The sequence below is a fragment of the Mauremys mutica genome, chromosome 7, assembly GCF_020497125.1.
Source record: "Mauremys mutica isolate MM-2020 ecotype Southern chromosome 7, ASM2049712v1, whole genome shotgun sequence".
Taxonomy (NCBI): domain Eukaryota; kingdom Metazoa; phylum Chordata; order Testudines; family Geoemydidae; genus Mauremys; species Mauremys mutica.
The window spans coordinates 21936056-21952495 of NC_059078.1; the positions used below are offsets into that span (position 1 = coordinate 21936056).

The 16440-nt window shown below is 53.4% G+C and overlaps 1 protein-coding gene across 4 annotated transcripts in view; it reads right to left on the minus strand.

Moving 5' to 3' along the window:
- PLXNA1 (plexin A1) overlaps positions 1 to 16440 on the minus strand; it is a 290782-nt gene that overhangs the window by 241026 nt on the left and 33316 nt on the right. For all 4 annotated transcript variants that reach the window (XM_045025437.1, XM_045025436.1, XM_045025438.1 and 1 more), the window contains exon 2: positions 5166 to 6514. In XM_045025437.1, coding sequence (XP_044881372.1) covers positions 5166 to 6338 — 1173 coding nt within the window. In that variant the 5' untranslated portion in view covers positions 6339 to 6514. The remainder of the gene's footprint in view (positions 1 to 5165; positions 6515 to 16440) is intronic.

The following is a 16440-nucleotide window of genomic DNA, read 5'->3' on the forward strand; positions in this document are numbered from 1 at the left end:
GGATTCAGAATACTGCTAAAGATCTAGCTCTGCACACAGACCTGTACCCAGGCTGAAGTCCTTGATGCTCAGAACATCCCTCTGCGCAGCTCATTTCATATATCAAACCGGCCACCCCGTGCCAATCCAGCAGGAGACCTGGCTACAGCATCATCAACCCCTTTGGCTGACTGGCACAACCACCCTCGCTACACACATACCACCAGCTCAGGGACAAGGTGACATTCCCTTCCTTACACTTCTGTCTCTCTCTCGTTCAGCACCTTGCCTAGGAAAAGCCCAAAGGAAACAGAAGAGCTGCTCCGAGGCACAGCTGGGTCCCCAAGACAGCTGTGCGGGCCAAGGGCAGCGAAGAGAGAGGGAACAGGGGAGCGAGAGACAGAGCAAGAGAGGGAGGCAGGCAGCTCCGTTCCCGGAGTCAGCAGTCGTATGACCCAGCAGGCAGCAGTGTAACGATTTCATCATTTTCCACCAGAATTGAATTAGTTTGAAGCCAAAATCAGATTTGTGAGCCCAGTGCTCTTGACAGCAAACCCTTTACTTTGTCAGGCAGCTGTTAGCTGTCTCCCTCCGAGCTCAGGAGAGGACAAAGGAGGAGCTGCCTGGGACAATTCCACAAGGATGCCGAAGCACTCCAGGTGGATGCGGTTAAGGCACGTGGCTCCCACAGGACAGCCCCGCATCCCTGTGGTGACTGACCTGCAAGAGGGCACCTGAGAAACAGCAAGGGCCAAAAAAGACTCCCCCTGTGTTACTCCTTCTGGGCACTAAGCCAAGGGGAGACCCTCACTCAGGCACTGCTCCTGCTGCACTCCCCAGTGCCCCAAGGGCCAGTCAGAATGGACGTTCAGCGGGGACAGCTGTCCTATGGCTGGCTCCCCCTTGAAGGGGGAATGCAAGGGGCTCAGATGGCCACGCTCCACAGAATGGGACTTAGGGGGCTGAGGGACTATTTAGAGGCTCCTTGTGAACTCCTTAATCCCCTGACATGCCAGCAATAAGTAGCTCACAGTGAAGCTCCTTGGGAGAAGGGCACCACCAGGTCCTAGTCTACTGGCTTTCTGAGCACAGCACAATGGCTTTGAAAAGACAAATCCCACACAGACTCCAGCACAAGGGGTACACAAGGGCTGCTCTAGGAAAACTCAGGGCACAGGCTCTGCTGGCCAGAGCACAAAACAGCAGGGCAAGCTCCCCTCTTACAGCCACCCTGCTATCCACAAGCCCAGCTCTGTCAACCCCTCTCAGTGCTGGCCTGCAGCCCCCCGGGATATTCCAGGTTGGGCCATACCACCACTCTGCCAATGCCCCACTGTCCTAACTTGCAGGTGCCCCTGCTTATGCTGGAGCTGGGTTCCCTTGATCAGGGAAAGCCAACCAGGCCAGTTTGTGTTATTTGATCAAATACCCACCCTGGACTAGCTTGCAACCAGTCATTTCATGGTGATCTAGCAAAGTCTGGAAGCCCAAAAGAGAGAGGCTAGAGCAGGGTCGGCAACCTTTCAGAAATGGTGTGCCAAGTTTTCATTTATTCACTCTGATTTAAGGTTTCGCGTGCCAGTGATACATTTTAACATTTTTAGACGGTCTCTTTCTATAAGTCTATAATATATAACTAAACTATTGTTCTACGTAAAGTAAATAAGGTTTTTAAGAAGCTTCATTTAAAATGAAATTAAAATGCAGAGCCCCCTGGACCAGTGGCCAGGACCCGGGCAGTGTGAGTGCCACTGAAAAATGAGCTCGCGTGCCGCCTTCGGCACCCGTGCCATAGGTTGCCTACCTCTGGGCTAGAGCATTAAACCATTGCACCACGCTAGCACTGACAGGGGACTAAATTCAGCCTTGGTGTAAGCAGGTGTATAGCCCAGTGAGGTCATACACCCATTTATGGCTGGGCCAGATCCTCAGCTGGGGTAAACTGGTGTAGCTAAACTGATTTCAATGGCGCTCAGTTGATTTCCCCCTGTTGAGGATCTGGCCTGCAGGCTTTAGCCCACGCTGCGAGAGGCTGCCCAGGCCATGCCAGTTTAGAGATGCCTGGATATATTACACTCCCATCATCCCGAGTAGCTGAAATAGCCTCCCTGTGACCATTTATATTTTATAATATCATCTGGAAGAGAAGCCGGCAATAGTTCATAAACCAAGCAGGCTCAGCACCCCCTTGCCACAGACTTCATGTAGCAAAACAGGACAATAAGCCGGCAGCCGCGTTCGTGTGTTAGCAACAGCCGGTGGGAAATGCTTCCCTTGGGACAGGCAAGAGACTTTCCCTAGACTGGGAAAAGCAGCCCAGGGATTACAGTCCTGGCATGCTCCCACATCCCCAGGGGCAATAGTTTGCTACTAACTGCCTTCAACATCAGACGCATTCCCAGTGCCTCACTCACACCTAGGACATGCTGAGGCCCACGCTCTGCCATTCCCCATCCATGTGCCCTGAATGAAAGTGGAGGAGTCACCCACTCCCAATGCTCCAGGCACCTCCCATGGCCTGGCAGCCAGGCTTGCGGGGGAATGAGAATCCGAGGTGTTTTTGTTGCACATGGACCTACCCTCTTTATGCTGCCTCATTGCATGCTGACCTGAGGACAGAGGCAGGTCAGCATGCCCAACTGGAGGAGCCACTGAACCACTCTGAAAGAAGCTCTGCCCCTGACAAATTCTGGGAACTGTCCAGGCAAGAACTAGGCAGGGGTGAAAGTAACTTACAGGACTTACCGGTACTGCCGGAGTCCTGAGGGGGCGTGGCCTCAACCGGAAGAAGCGGGGCCTCAAGATTTAAAGGCCCTGGGGCACCGGCTGTGGCTGGGAGCCCCAGGGCCTTTAAATCAACCCGGGGCTCCCAGCTGCAGAGGTGGCTGGGAGCCCCGGGGGCTCAGGGGCAAATTAAAGAGCCCGGGGCTCCTGCCACCGCGGAGATCCGGACCCTTTAAATTCCCACCACAGCTCCGGCTGCCGGAGCCGCAGGCGGGAGTCAAAGGGCTCTGGGCTTCCCGCAGCCGGGGGAGCTCTGAGCCCTTTAAATCCGGCCCCAGCCTGGCTGCCGGAGCCATGGGCGGGATTTAAAGGGCTCTGGGTTGACCACAGCCACAGCAACCCAGAGCCCTTTAAATCCGGCTCCAACCCAGCTGCCGGAGCCGCGAGCAGGATTTAAAGGGCTCTGGGTTGACTGCAGCCGGCAGCCCAGAGCCCTTTAAATCTGGTCCCAGCCCGGCCGCTGGAACCGCGGGCGGGATTTAAAGGGCTCTGGGCTGCCCGCTGCAGCGGGGAGCCCAGAGCCCTTTAAGTCCCCGCCGCGGAAGCCGGTGTGGTCTGTTACGGCGTACCGGACCGGACCGGCTTACTTTCACCTCTGGAACTAGGGAACTGTCACCATGGGATCTAGACAGGAGCTGACCTGCTCCCACTCTCAGCAGATCCTATGAGCACGCTCAGCAATGAATGAGCTGCCAAGAGCTAAAAAGAGAAGGAACAGGAAGATTTTCCAGGCCTCCATCAGCCAGTGGAACAGGTCTGACCAGGTAAGGAGCAGCCAGCATGGAAAGCCTTCCTTCAGGGACAGTCCTATACCATGGTGGGGGAGGATGAGAACAGAGCGCGAGGACAGGACGACACAGAGAGGCTTGACAGAGGCTGAATGGGCCAAGCATGTGCCAGGTATTGACAAGATCACAGAGACGAGAGGGCGTCACATGTCAGAGGCAGATCATTTCTCTGGAGTCTGCCAAAGGCAGGGCTGCCCTGCAGCGGGGGCCCAGGGTCTGGCTGTGTGACCCAGCCCCTGGCACAGAGCCAGCAGCTCGCAGGAATGATCATTTTCCAGCAGGAGCAGAGTGTGTTTGAATCCAGCCGCCCTGGGTCGGTTGTGAACGGAGTGACCAGCTGTTCTAAAGGGGGCCTGAGGGCAGAAATTAAGGGGTCAGACACTCTCACTCCCTTCCCACCAACTCATGCTACGGGGCATGCAACAGGTGCACTTAGAATGAACAAGGGCCCGGGAGCAGGCAGCAAGGAGCCTCTGCGCCGAACGCTGAAGGAAGCTGTGCAGCCCACAAGGCTGCCGGACACCCTCTGACTCTGCCTTCGCCACCCCTCCCCACCCCTGTGTTCTCAGTCACACGCAGTTGCTTTGGAGGTTCTCTCCGACCATCCCAAAAGCCACAGATGCCATTTGCAAGGGGCTCTCATGCTGAGCCGCAGCCATCTCCACTCTGAGCGCTGGCATCGACCAGCGGGAAAGGCGCCACCTGCGCCTGAAGAGGGCAGGCTGCGCTCCCTTTAATCCACCGTCGCCACGGTTAGCTCTCTGAAGCATGTTATTAGTCTGATCTGCAGGGAGATTAGCTGCCCCCGCCCCCCACACCCTCCCCAGGAGGGAATCAAATCTGTCAATACTGCAAAAGACAAAGAGGGGAATAGTTATTGTTTGCACCTACCCAACTCCATCCCTGCCTTCCCAGCCCCCCATCACATGCTGCAGCGGTGTCAGCTGTTCCATGTACTGTATGCAGTCAGGAACTGCACTGCAGGGTATCAGCTCCCACCATCCCGCTGCTTGGGCCCTAGGGTGTCTGTTACACTCACCACAAAACTAGAGAAGGTTCAGCATCGCTAGCAGGACCCCAGGCTCTGGATGGTGCATCACTGTGAGCTACGGTACAATCGTCCCAGCAGGAGGCCTGGACTGCCAGAGCCAGCATGGAACAAGGAGGAGAAAGAGGTACCCAGGCACTCGCCTACCTAAGGATCTGGTGGGTACCAAACCACTAACATCAAAAAGCTTCTGGGTGCTTTTTTTGCCCTCCCAGCCCTCTGCCCAGCATTACTCTAGCTAAAACTGGGGAAGAGCTGACGCCCACTGTATCACCACTGGGAGCAGCATTTACTACACAGGCCTGGATCCACTGGTAAATACCTGTTTAAACCAAAACCCAGTGACCATCCCGCACCAGAGCCATGACCTCGTGCTCCATACTCATAATGGGATACCACTAGATACCCTGCGTCAGCCTGCGCTCCTACCCCCGCCCCGCCGGCAATAGTTCTCACAACAGACAAGCAGCCCATCTGAGCAGGCAGCAGCCCAGCCAGGTGACCGTGATGGGAGTGGATCCACAGGACCGGAAAGCAGCCCCCCTCAGAGCTAAGCAGGCACTTACCGAGTTGATGCAACCCAATTCCTTGTTCAATAGCCAGGGCAGTGACAGCTTTCCCTCCCCTCGGTAGCAAGACTGGATGCGCTCCTTGATTTTGTCTTTTATCTTTTTCAGAGTGAAGAGGCAGAGGACGGACTCCTTGGGTGGCTTGACCCTGTTCTTCTGGCCCTGGGAGAAAACAGTGAAGAGGATGTCTTCCTGCTCCGAGATGCCCAGCTGCCTGGCAAGCACCTTGCCGGGCTTGCTGAGGTACGCGTCCTGTATCAGGCGGTACTCGACGCCATCTCGCACGCAGCCGATGGGGAACTCCACGTAGGAGTAGAACTTGGGGTCGTCCACACAGAGGCGGACGATTTTGGAGGTGAAGAATTGCTCCCCTGTAGAGTCAGGCGAGGTGAGCTGGGTGTCCAGCTGCAAGGTCAGGTAGTAGACGAACTGCTCACTGCTGAAGCTATAGATGTAGTAAATGTCAAACGTGGGAAATTTGGAGAGCGTGTCTGAGGGGATCTTGAGCTGGGAGGAGACAAACTCGTCCTGGTAGACGAAGCCAAACATCTCCGCGTTCTCCTCGTTGGTCATCAGCTTGCGGCTAGAGAGGGTGGGGAAGTACTCGGACTTCCCATCGATCGGCGTCCCGATGAAGAGCTTGTTTTGTCCATTAAGCACCTCAATGATGACACCTGACATGGTGCCCGACTCATTGACACTGGAGAGGTAGTGCTCCTTGCGGTGGTGGGGTTCCCCCAGCTTGAAGAGGTCGTCCAAGCGTAGGAACTGGCAGATGCCCTGGGAGGCACTACCACAGGCGATCAGCCGGTTCCCTGAGTAGTCCACCAGCAGCAACTTGTTGACATTGTTGGTGGTGACCAGCCCATGGGGGCAGGACTGGACGCTAGGGGGCGGATAGCACTTCTCGTTATCATCCACCGGCCCCGTCACATGGGCACGCAACAGCGTCAGGTTGTTGGAGAGCTTGTAGATCCGGTTGACAGCGCCCACATAGACCTCCCCAGTTTTGTTGTGGACCACCAGGTGTGTCAAGCTCCAGTCTGTGACAGAGAAAGTCCTAAAGAGGGACTTGGGGGTGCCCTCTGCCAGTGGTAGCCAGGCGCTCCCCAAAAGCAGAAGGGTCCAGATATTAACGGACAAGTGGTGCTTGAGCCGAAGGAGCCACATTGCAGCAGTGTCACATCCGACCAGGGCCGTGCACAAACCCAGCCACAAAATAAATAGAAGCCAACCCAAAATAGAGGGGTGCGGGGATGGGAGGGGGTATTACAGGGCCACGGTCTCCTCTGCTTCTGCTAGACTTCACATTCAGGGCGTCGTGGACACTGGCAGCCTGATCAGCCCTAGAGGGAAAGACAAGAACAGGGTTAGGCCAGCCCTTCTGCAGCTCAAGTTATAACATTAAGCCTTTGGGGCTCATTGCCCACCCCCTTGCCCCCTGCCAGCCACTCTCCATTTCTGGGGCTTTGGTTCTCACAGCCCTCTGGGGGCTTAGCAGCTTCCATTGCCATGTATAGGAGATGCAGCGCCCCTTCCATCCATCTCCTCCAGAACGTTACTCCCCTCATTCAACAACCACACACAATGAGGGGGGGGGCGCGTGCAGCATCACAGAAAGCCACATTCGCCCACCTTCCACCTCTTCCCCCACCCCAGCAGCACAGAGACCATAGCTTCCTGTCTGAAGGGAGACTTGCCGAGAGCGGATTAGCACAACGCAGCCTAAAACCACCCCAGTGAGCCTCCGGGCATTCACGGCCACTTTGCTTCCCCACCCTGGCACTTGCTGGCCCATATCACAGCCACCATCTCTCCCACCATGCCGGGGCAGAATGCAGCACAGAGCCTGTCAATGCTCTGACACTCCCTAGCAGGCATGGGACGGTTGCTCTTGGGTGCTGTCAAGCACTCACTTCCCAGGGTGGATGAGCACTCAGCCTCAGCATCACTAGTCCAGAGAATCAGCCTGGCTCTCCAATAGGACCTGAAGCCACAGGCCAGCCCGCAGCAAAGGGTAAATGCGCCCATCATTTCAGCTGCCAGAGTGAGCGCGCAGCATCTCGGCACACACATGGCAGGCAGCACGCTCACGGTTCACTCTCGAATGGCTCACAGACACAAGTGCCTCCATGGGGCATAGCCAACACGTGCCCTTCATGCCGGCCACATGCACAGCCAGTCACAGTGCACAGGAGCACTCATTGGGGCCTAACACCTCCCACCGTGACACGAAGCTACACGCGCCTCGGCCCTGGCAACTCCGCCCCAATTCACTGAGGGTTTTAAAATCTGGTCCTTGTGGCAGTTTGTTCACCGCCCAGGAGCCAGGGGGGAACCACAAATGGTTCCTCTGAACAGCCAGCTGCTCACTTCTTATCTAAACTAGCTGCATGACTGGGGGATGGGATGGCTCAGGCACAGGCCCCAGTCAGTAGAGTCCTCTCAAAGCCCCCAGTTCAAATCCAGCCTAGTCAGTGCTGACAAGGCTGCTACCACCTGAAGAAGTCCCCCATGAAACAAGCTGGCGAGTCTGCCTGAGCTCTAGGAGACAGGTGTGCCTCACAAAACCCACCCGCCTAACCAACACCAAACCGGCTCCCTTCCTAGCAATCTCAGCAGAGAAGCCAAGGACTAAAATGGGCCATGGGCCTACACCCAGAGAGCAAGATGAAGGCTCGGTGGCAGGGGGAGTTCCCGAGGGAGACCTGCCCTTGCTGGAGTCATACAGAGGATTTCCATTGCCCAAGATGGCAATCCAGCAGTCCCTTTCCCAGACAGGAAAACAACACGCCAGTGGCCTCGCACCCAGCCCCACGCTGTGGGAGCTGTATAGTTCACACCCACCACGCTGCAAACGCAGTCCCCTCCTGAACAGAGAGGCTGGAAAACACCACAACGCGAGCGCCTCTGAGCCCTTCTTCCCCGGCCTGTGCATGCAGCGCAAGGCAGCCTACAAAGCTTTCATTGCATTTCACCAGTTACCTAATTGGACTTTAATGTGCTGAATGGCTGGTCATTAAAGAGATGTTACTTTTATAAAGACAGAGAGAGAAAGACTTTCACAAATGAAGGGAGAAATAAATGGTGCCAAATGTACTGAGAGGAGAACACCCTGGCTGGAGTTAGAGCAGGGGGATTGGGAGTAAGGGCTCTGGGGGCCTTCGCCACTGACTTTACTACATGGCCTTCAGGGAGGCACTTCCCCTCTCTGTGTTCCAGTTTCTCGGTTGTCTATAGAACTGGGGTAAAGATACTGACCCACTGCCTGGGGAGGATTAACATTTATAAAGTACCTTGAGATCCTTCGATGAAAGGAGCTGTAGGTGCAAAGTACGATCAGCCCCTGGGATTTGTTTGCCCCAACCAAATATCCCAGGGATGTCCAGCTGCCCAGCCCGGTGTTAAATCTTCTGTTCGTCCAGACCCCCCCAGATAAGAAGTTTGAAAGGTGGTAAAAGGACAAGAAGAGACACCCCTCATCTGAGATCCCTGGCTCAGAGATAAACCTGGCACAGCCGGTGGGGATGCCTAGGATTTCCAGCAGGGAGTGGCATAGGCAGGAAATAGGGCCCCAGGCAGGAGGATTGTCAGACTGCTATGTTCCACCACAGCACCACAGACCACACATCCAGCAAGAACAGGGATTCACCTTGCTCTAGACCATCAGGTCACAGCCAGCAGGGGAGTGGGGAGACAGACTCTAATGAGACAGCAGTCCAACCTTGCAAGGTGAAACCAGCAATTACCAGGACAGAGGCAGGAAACCAGCAGCAGCAAAGACTCCCACCCCCCGGAGTCATTTCATTCTCAGTTGGGGGCACAACTTCCCTCCCAGCTCCCACCAGTCATCCAGGGGCATGATCCTGCCACCTCCCACTCCCTGGCTCCCATCTTCTGGGGAGTCAGGTTTTCTCAGCCACTTGCTAGCAGATTTCCTTGAGACACCAGCCTGGTTCTCACACCACTCAGCAAACTCCCATGATGTCTCCTTCAAGGTGCCAAGGGAACCAGAGCAAAGGATTCTGGGGCCCCCGGGAATGGGGTCACTGTACAAAAGGACTAGAGAGTCCCTCATTCAACCTGCACAGCTAACATGTGACAGTGCCCATTCCCCCTCCTGGGGAGCTCCATTTGCCACCCGCAGAAGCCCACTCCAACCAGCCTAATGATATCAACAGCCTCTCTCCTTGCCCTCCACCCAGCCCTCAGACCTCCTCCAACCCATCTCTCTGTGCACTCAGAGCGGGGCTGGGCTGCATTGCACTGCCCCTTTGGACAGGGCACATGGCCAGCGTCACTGAGGAGAAACCAAACGCACCAGGACTTCAGCTCCAGGTCCCCAGCCAAGCCAATCATCCACCTCTGCTCCCTGACAGGCTCCAACGTGGAGCTCCAGAGCCAGCTCCCTCCCCTTCTTCAGGCCTGCTGCTGGGCCGTACGCTTCCACGACAGCTCACTCCACTGCAAGGTCAGGACCAGGTGCCTGAAAGCACCAGCCAGTGGAGCACTGGTGCCCTTGATTTCCCACCAGTTTTGAGGGAAGTTCTGCACGGCGAAGGGGTTACTGCGACCTTGACTTCACTGGTGCCAGTGTTAGCCCCACCCCGAGACCTACCTCAGCATCCCTTGACAACAATTCAGCATTTGCAAGGCAGAGAGCAGGGCTGGCAGAGCTCCAAGTGAGGGGGTGGGGAGGTTTCAGAGCAAGCACTGCCCGCACGTTCAGTCTCTGCAGAGGCCTTTTCAGCCTCTCTTCTCGCCAGCAGCATGGAGTCACACTCACCCCCGCTTTCCCCTCCCCTCAGAGCCCACAGTGAAAGCACCACCAGGACAAGGTAGGGTAACGCAGCACTGATGGAACCACATTAGGGCCACTGACAGATTGCCCTTAGCAGCACCGTCACAGCAGCAGCCCTGCCAGCTCCTTTCTGGCGCACCGGGTAACTCAAGCAAGGCCTTGGCTCCTGCTCCGGATGGTAAGTGCAATTCTAAGCAGCCCACGAGGCTCTCTCCAGCTGAGCGGGTGCCAGGTTCAAGTTGCCCTTGCTGTCTGTTTCACAGGCAGCATTTGAGGTCCTAATCCCTCCTCCCTCCATCCCCAGGGCTCTGTAAGGTACTAGCCAAGAGGGATGTTTGTGCGGCTGCATATACACATTGTGCAGACTAACATGGCTGCGTAGGAGCAGCAGGGAGAGATCGATGCACGTGTTTAACTGCGAAGCTTCTTGGGTGCTGAATTAACTGATTCCAAGAGCCACCAGCCCCGGCAATAGTACTGATTATAACAATCTCACATTTCTCGGATCACATCTGATCACCATAAAGGAACCCAAAGCACTTAGCAAAAGGTATATTCACAAATCACTTTTCCTACCTCTGAAATGTAACCGCTTCTGGGGTGGAGCACAATAGTCAGGCAACAAGGGTAGGGAAACTCTGGCCCAAGCTCTCATAGCTAAAACGTCAACTCGTAGGCCACATCTACACTACAGGTGCTATAGCAGCACTGTACAACCCTACTGTACACTACACAACCCCATAGTGTAGAGAGAGACTACAGCGATGGAAGGGGCTTTTCTGTCACTGGAGGGACTCCACCTCCCCAAGCCGGTAGCTCGGTCAACAGAAGCATTCTTCCATCGACCTAGCTGCATCTACACTGTCTACAGTTACATCACTCAGGAGGGTGGATTTTTCACTCCCAGAGCGCCGTAGCTAGGTCAGCCTAAGTTTAAGTGTACAGCCGGCCTTACCGAGAAATGCCCGGCAACCTTGAACCCCCACCGCCAAGGCAGACACAGCATGTTGATTTTTAAGGACTTGTCTGAAAGATCTGCACATTGAATTGCATAGGATGCCATATAAGGGTAAAAGGCTACATTGACCCTGCTGGGGCCTGAACTGTGCCTCCAGGCCACATGGACAAACCTGGAGACCGGGGCAGGGGGAAGTGCTGCTCTTTCCTCCTGGAGTGGGTGCCTTCAAAGGAAGGCTTCCAACCCCCTAGAAACAGGCACCCCTCTCAGCAACAGACAGACAGCCCAGACAACTCTGGGGCAGTGCTCTCCACTGACACCCCCACCCCATACACTGAGGGCAGTGTCATGTAGCAAGGTGAGAACTAGGCTATGGCTACACGACGAGGCTTTTAACGATATAGTTGTGCAGCCACAGCCACGCGCAGTGTAGCTGCTGTTTGTCGGCCAGCAAAGCGCTGTTCGGTAAAACTTTTGTCACCCCTTTCCCCCGCCCCCCCCTCCCCCAACGACAAAAGTTTTGCCGACAAAGTGCCAGTGTAGACAAACCCCTATTTACGTCATGTATTGTTTCATCTCATCAAAGTATATGAGCCCTTTACAAATATTAATTAATGTCTCGCCCCTTCTGAGAGGCCAGGGAATATCATCACCACCAGTGCTTAATTTGTGCCAGGGCTGAGCCCTGGCACCTCTGGGCTTGCCGTGTCAGTTATGAAAGTAAAAAAATTGCTTGAACCCTGGCACAGCTTTCATTACAAATTAAGCACTGGTCATCAAATTCCTGATGGAGAAACTGAGGCCCAGAGAGGGGAAGTGACTTGCTCAAAGGCTGCATAGTGAATCAGTGGCCCAGGGAGGAACAGAAACCTGGTCTCCTGACTCCCAGGCCAGTGCCTTATCCACAAGGCCAATCTTCCTCTACCAGTGGCTACCTCCAGGTGGCAAGGCCTATCAGTAGCTCTTCAGTAAAGGGGAAGCATGATACACAATCCTTCCATAATGCCAATTCCCCCACCACACACACAGCATGCCCCACAGCGCTAGCCCAGATCATCTTCCCAAACCAGACTGCTGCTCTGCCTGGTTCTGAAGACACTACCAGGTGTTTTCAGCAAGTTATTCCTGTCTCACACAGAGGAACGAGAGTCTAAGTCTTCACCCTTCTTCTCCCCTGAGGAAATGGTCCCTCAAATCCCCATTCCCTAGCTGTCAGACACACAGGATCCCACTACTCTAATGGGACTTTACAAAGAGGAGCAAGTCCCACGCAGTGCCTGCCTTCCTCTTATTTCAATCAAGACCGTTCCTCTATCACTGTGACTGATCTAAGTGGCTGATCTCATCCCTGTGAGCAGCAAGGCGCAGTTCACAGAGCACACAGGAGAGCTCACAATTCAATTGCAAAGTTTGAATAACACACGTTTTGTTAGTAATAATACCACTGTAACAAATCCATGGCCACCCAGGATGTCACACAGGTTGCCATACTTCACATTCTCGCTGCTCAGAGCTTCCCACTTGGCAACACCAGGGAGAAAAGGAAGATCTTCCTCCCAAAAGTCCAGGACCCTTCCACTTGAGGTACAGGAGATGGGCAAATGTGTTAGCAATAAGGGTTCTGTGGACAACTGAGCAGTTCTGATGCCATCCAGAGGGGGCAGCAACGCACATGAACACTACCCAAGTTATTGTATTATTTACATTGTCAGAGTCATGCAAGGACAGATATGTAAATACCTAGGTCTCTGTCTCAAGGAGATTACAATGTAAATTAGACTGACCAAACCATGACAACAGACTATGGGGAGAGGAGGGAATGAGGACAGAGACCACAACATGCACTGGGAAGACTAGGATTCCCTGTAATTCGTACACAAAACACTGCTCTAGATTCTTTAGAGGGAGCAGAACACTAAGTTGTTTTCTTTGGTGTACTTCCGGTTAGTCACGTATTTTAGGAATCAGGCACCAGAGCTGGAAGAAGCATGCTGGTGTGGAGATCAGTACTGGAAGACACTGAAAGAAAGGTCTCTTGAGTCACTCAAAGGGGGTATCTAGACATAGAAAAGGGAGTGGACAATGGAGAGAGGAGCAGGGCACAGCATATATGAGCTGAGCAGGAGGCAGGGCAGAGATGTGTAGAGTTTTTTGTTCTTGTTTTTTTAAAACAGCTCCACAGAACTTTTTGCTGATAACTCCACTTTTTTCCCCATCATGGATCCTCCTTAGGCAGTTGCTTCTCTCTCGTTCAGAACTTTGGCTCTGTTATTAAAGGGCAGCTTCCTATAGCTGGTGATTGCATTATCGAATAATACCTGCCTAAAGCAATCAACAGTGACTAAAAGAATAGAGGAAGTTTTATTATTTTTTTTAAAATACAAAATGATTTGGGTTCCTAAGGTCTGGATCAAATTAAACAGAGGATCAGACTAAGTAGTGATTGAATGAAGTGGAAGGCTCTATTTTAAAGCACAGAGACAGCTGGCCAATCCAATTTTGTTTTTACCACTTAGACACGTGCTAGAACAGGTTGGGGAATCATAGAAGGGAGAGGGGGGTCTCCTTCACATTAGTTTTCTCTCTGGTGGCTACAGCCCATTTTGAGAAAGGCAATGACTTGAATGTTGCCATGGGCTCTGTGACAGGGTGTGCATATCACGCACTGGACAAGAGAGGGTTAAGCCCACACTATGGGCATCAGAAGTCCTACCCCTCAGACCATGCTAGGCATGCTCCAACTGCTGCCTCAGTATAAAAGGGAGCAGCCCAGCTCATTCTAGGCTGACCAAGGGAGGAGAAGGATCTTTGGCGGAGGCTCCAGCTGAAGAGCCATCCCAGCTCTTGCCTGCGGGAGCCAGAGATCCTGAGAGTCGGACTGGAGGTCTGTGGCCAATGGAGCCCCAGGGAATCACCCACGCTGAGGAGCCCGGAGACCCCGATGCCCCATGAACTGCAGCTTCTGGAAGCACGGTGGGAAGTAACCCAGGGAGGGTGAGCGAGTGGTGTATCCCACCCAAGTGAGGTTAGCGTGTTTCGGTGCAATTCCCCACTGATCCAGTGGCAGAGTCAGGGCCCCGGGTCAAGGCCCGGTGGAGTCGAGTGGGCCCAGACCCCCCCTACCCAGGTTGCCGCCCCCCCGGTACTGTCCATTAGGCTGCACTGCCCTGACCCCAAGGGCCGCCATATTGACTCCAGACTCTAGACCATGCCTCTTTCAGCCTAAAGACTGTCAGGAAGACTGTAACCAGGGTGGTATCACAACCCCGCCATGCCCCAAAGGAGGATGGGGTGTGCAGACCACGTGACAGGCCCTCTTCACAAAATAGCCCCAGCCTGCTTCTCAATGCTAAATTCCCCCACCAAAAGCATCCTATCATTACTACCACCAGTGGGAGTGCTAGTGCAGAAAGATGCCAGCATTTTAACCACTCCATCACCTGGACCTTGCAGGGCTGAGCTCAAAGTGTCTCACCAAAGAGCCTACAGAGGAAGTCTGTGACAAAGTTAGGAGCAGAACCCAGGACTTCTGACCCTCAGTCCTGCACCTTAACAGTGCCGTCCTTCCACCCTAACACAGCAATGATGGCTAGTGTTAAATGCCCCAAGCGGCCACTACTCTAACCTCTAGGAACCTATCCCCTGGGTTCTGACTGGAAACTCCATTCCCACTGGAGACCTAGCAATTCGTTTGTCTACAGAAAGCTGATCCTGTTCCGCAAATATGGCCACCATGGATACGGGACTTCGGAAACCTCCAGGCAGATGCCTTGGAGCCAAGCCCAGGCCTGAAATGGACTGCATTAAAAAACTACACCCCAAGCCCAGGCCGCAGGTTAATGCCAACTCAGAGAGCAACGCAAATAGGCCTAAAAATACATTCCATTATTCTGCCTGGACAGAAAAGTAAACAGGGAAGAACTTCCTGCAACAGAGAACAACCCTGCAGGATGACTCAAACAGCAGCAATGCAACAGGAACGTGGAGGAGGGAACATACAGAGGGGCTGACGGGGAATAGTTTGTGTTTATTTTAGAGAGAGAGAGAGAGAGAGAGAGAGAGACTCCCCCATACAAGCGCAGCAGGAAAACCTGCCATCAGAAGCAAAGCTGACACAGCAGCCACAACTGCCAGACTCAGTCAAACCCCTTTTATCCCACACTGGAAAGGAAATTTGCTAACTGTTTCACCTTTAAACTGGCCATGAAGCCCTGAATGTTTTAGACCCTGGTCACAGCTGCTCCATGAACTAGGTTAGAATGGACTGTCTGCCCGCCTGGCTGCAGCTAACAGACACACACTTCAAAAGACCCTTTAATCAAAAGACCATTGACTTGCCCCATAAATGCTTGTCCCCCCGCTTGCTTTCTAATAAAGATATGGAGACAGGCCATTCACTCCTCCAGCCTGCTGCACCTCTCCTCCCACTGCATCCTGCAGATATGTCAGAATCCTGTGTTTGGGACTTCAGAGATGCAGCCATAAAAATAATTTAGGGTGGCACAAAGGGGTAGAACCAAGAGTGCTGGGATGGAATCAGGATTAAAGAGGTGAGGAGGAATTTAGGCTGAATACCAAGGAAAACTCCCTAATCTAGGTCTTGGATACTATAGTGCCTCAAAAGGGCATAAACTGATAGAAAAGTGGGCAAGATCCAGCCCAACACAGAACAGACTTCCCTAAGAGTTGATGGAAGCCCCACTGCTTGGAACATGTAAAGTGCAGTTATGATCAGCAAGGTGCAACGGCTCTGCATCCCATGTGCATTCAGTGCCATTAGAGCTCACTTCGCTGCTTTTAGCCTTGCAGAGCCAGTATAGCTACAGTTGCACAAGCTGGATTCTATTTTGGCTCGTGCATCATTAACAGAATCAGTCATTATCTGTGTTCTCATTGCAGCATGTTCATTTGTGGTGATGATACACAAGTCAGCAGGAGCCTGGGGTTGACTCCTGGAGTCCCAGGCATGTTTACAGAGCTGGCACTTAGAAAAACCATCCCTCTACTCAAACAGAGGGAAACTGATCTGGAGTCAGCCAGATAAGGAACAAAGAGTCCCACAACCACCACAACAGCTTTAGCGTCACATTTCAAGGATGAGCAGCACTTTGAAAACTAGGCTTGGTAAGAAAATTGATGAATAAGGAACTATCCTGAACTGGCCCCCCAAAGAATGGGAGAAATGAGACTTAATGGGTCTTTATCTTTAAACACTGGGATTCACTTGCTGTGGTCAGCAACCAGCACCATAGTCGACACACCCACCCCTCTGATGATTAGCAAAGGTAGAAGGGGAAATTATATGAAGGAACCCCCACAAGTGCAGTGGACAAGCCAGTAGATTGCAGGAGACATTAGGTATATTTTTAGGTTTGCCTTCATGGGAAGAATCTTAAAGCCTTGCAGCAATAACGAAAGAAAAGGCTTGTAGTTCTACCAGTAGAAGCTTGTACTGTATATGCAACTCTCTGCACCTCAACTAAGCTTAACTCTTTCCTCTTCCCCCGCACTAA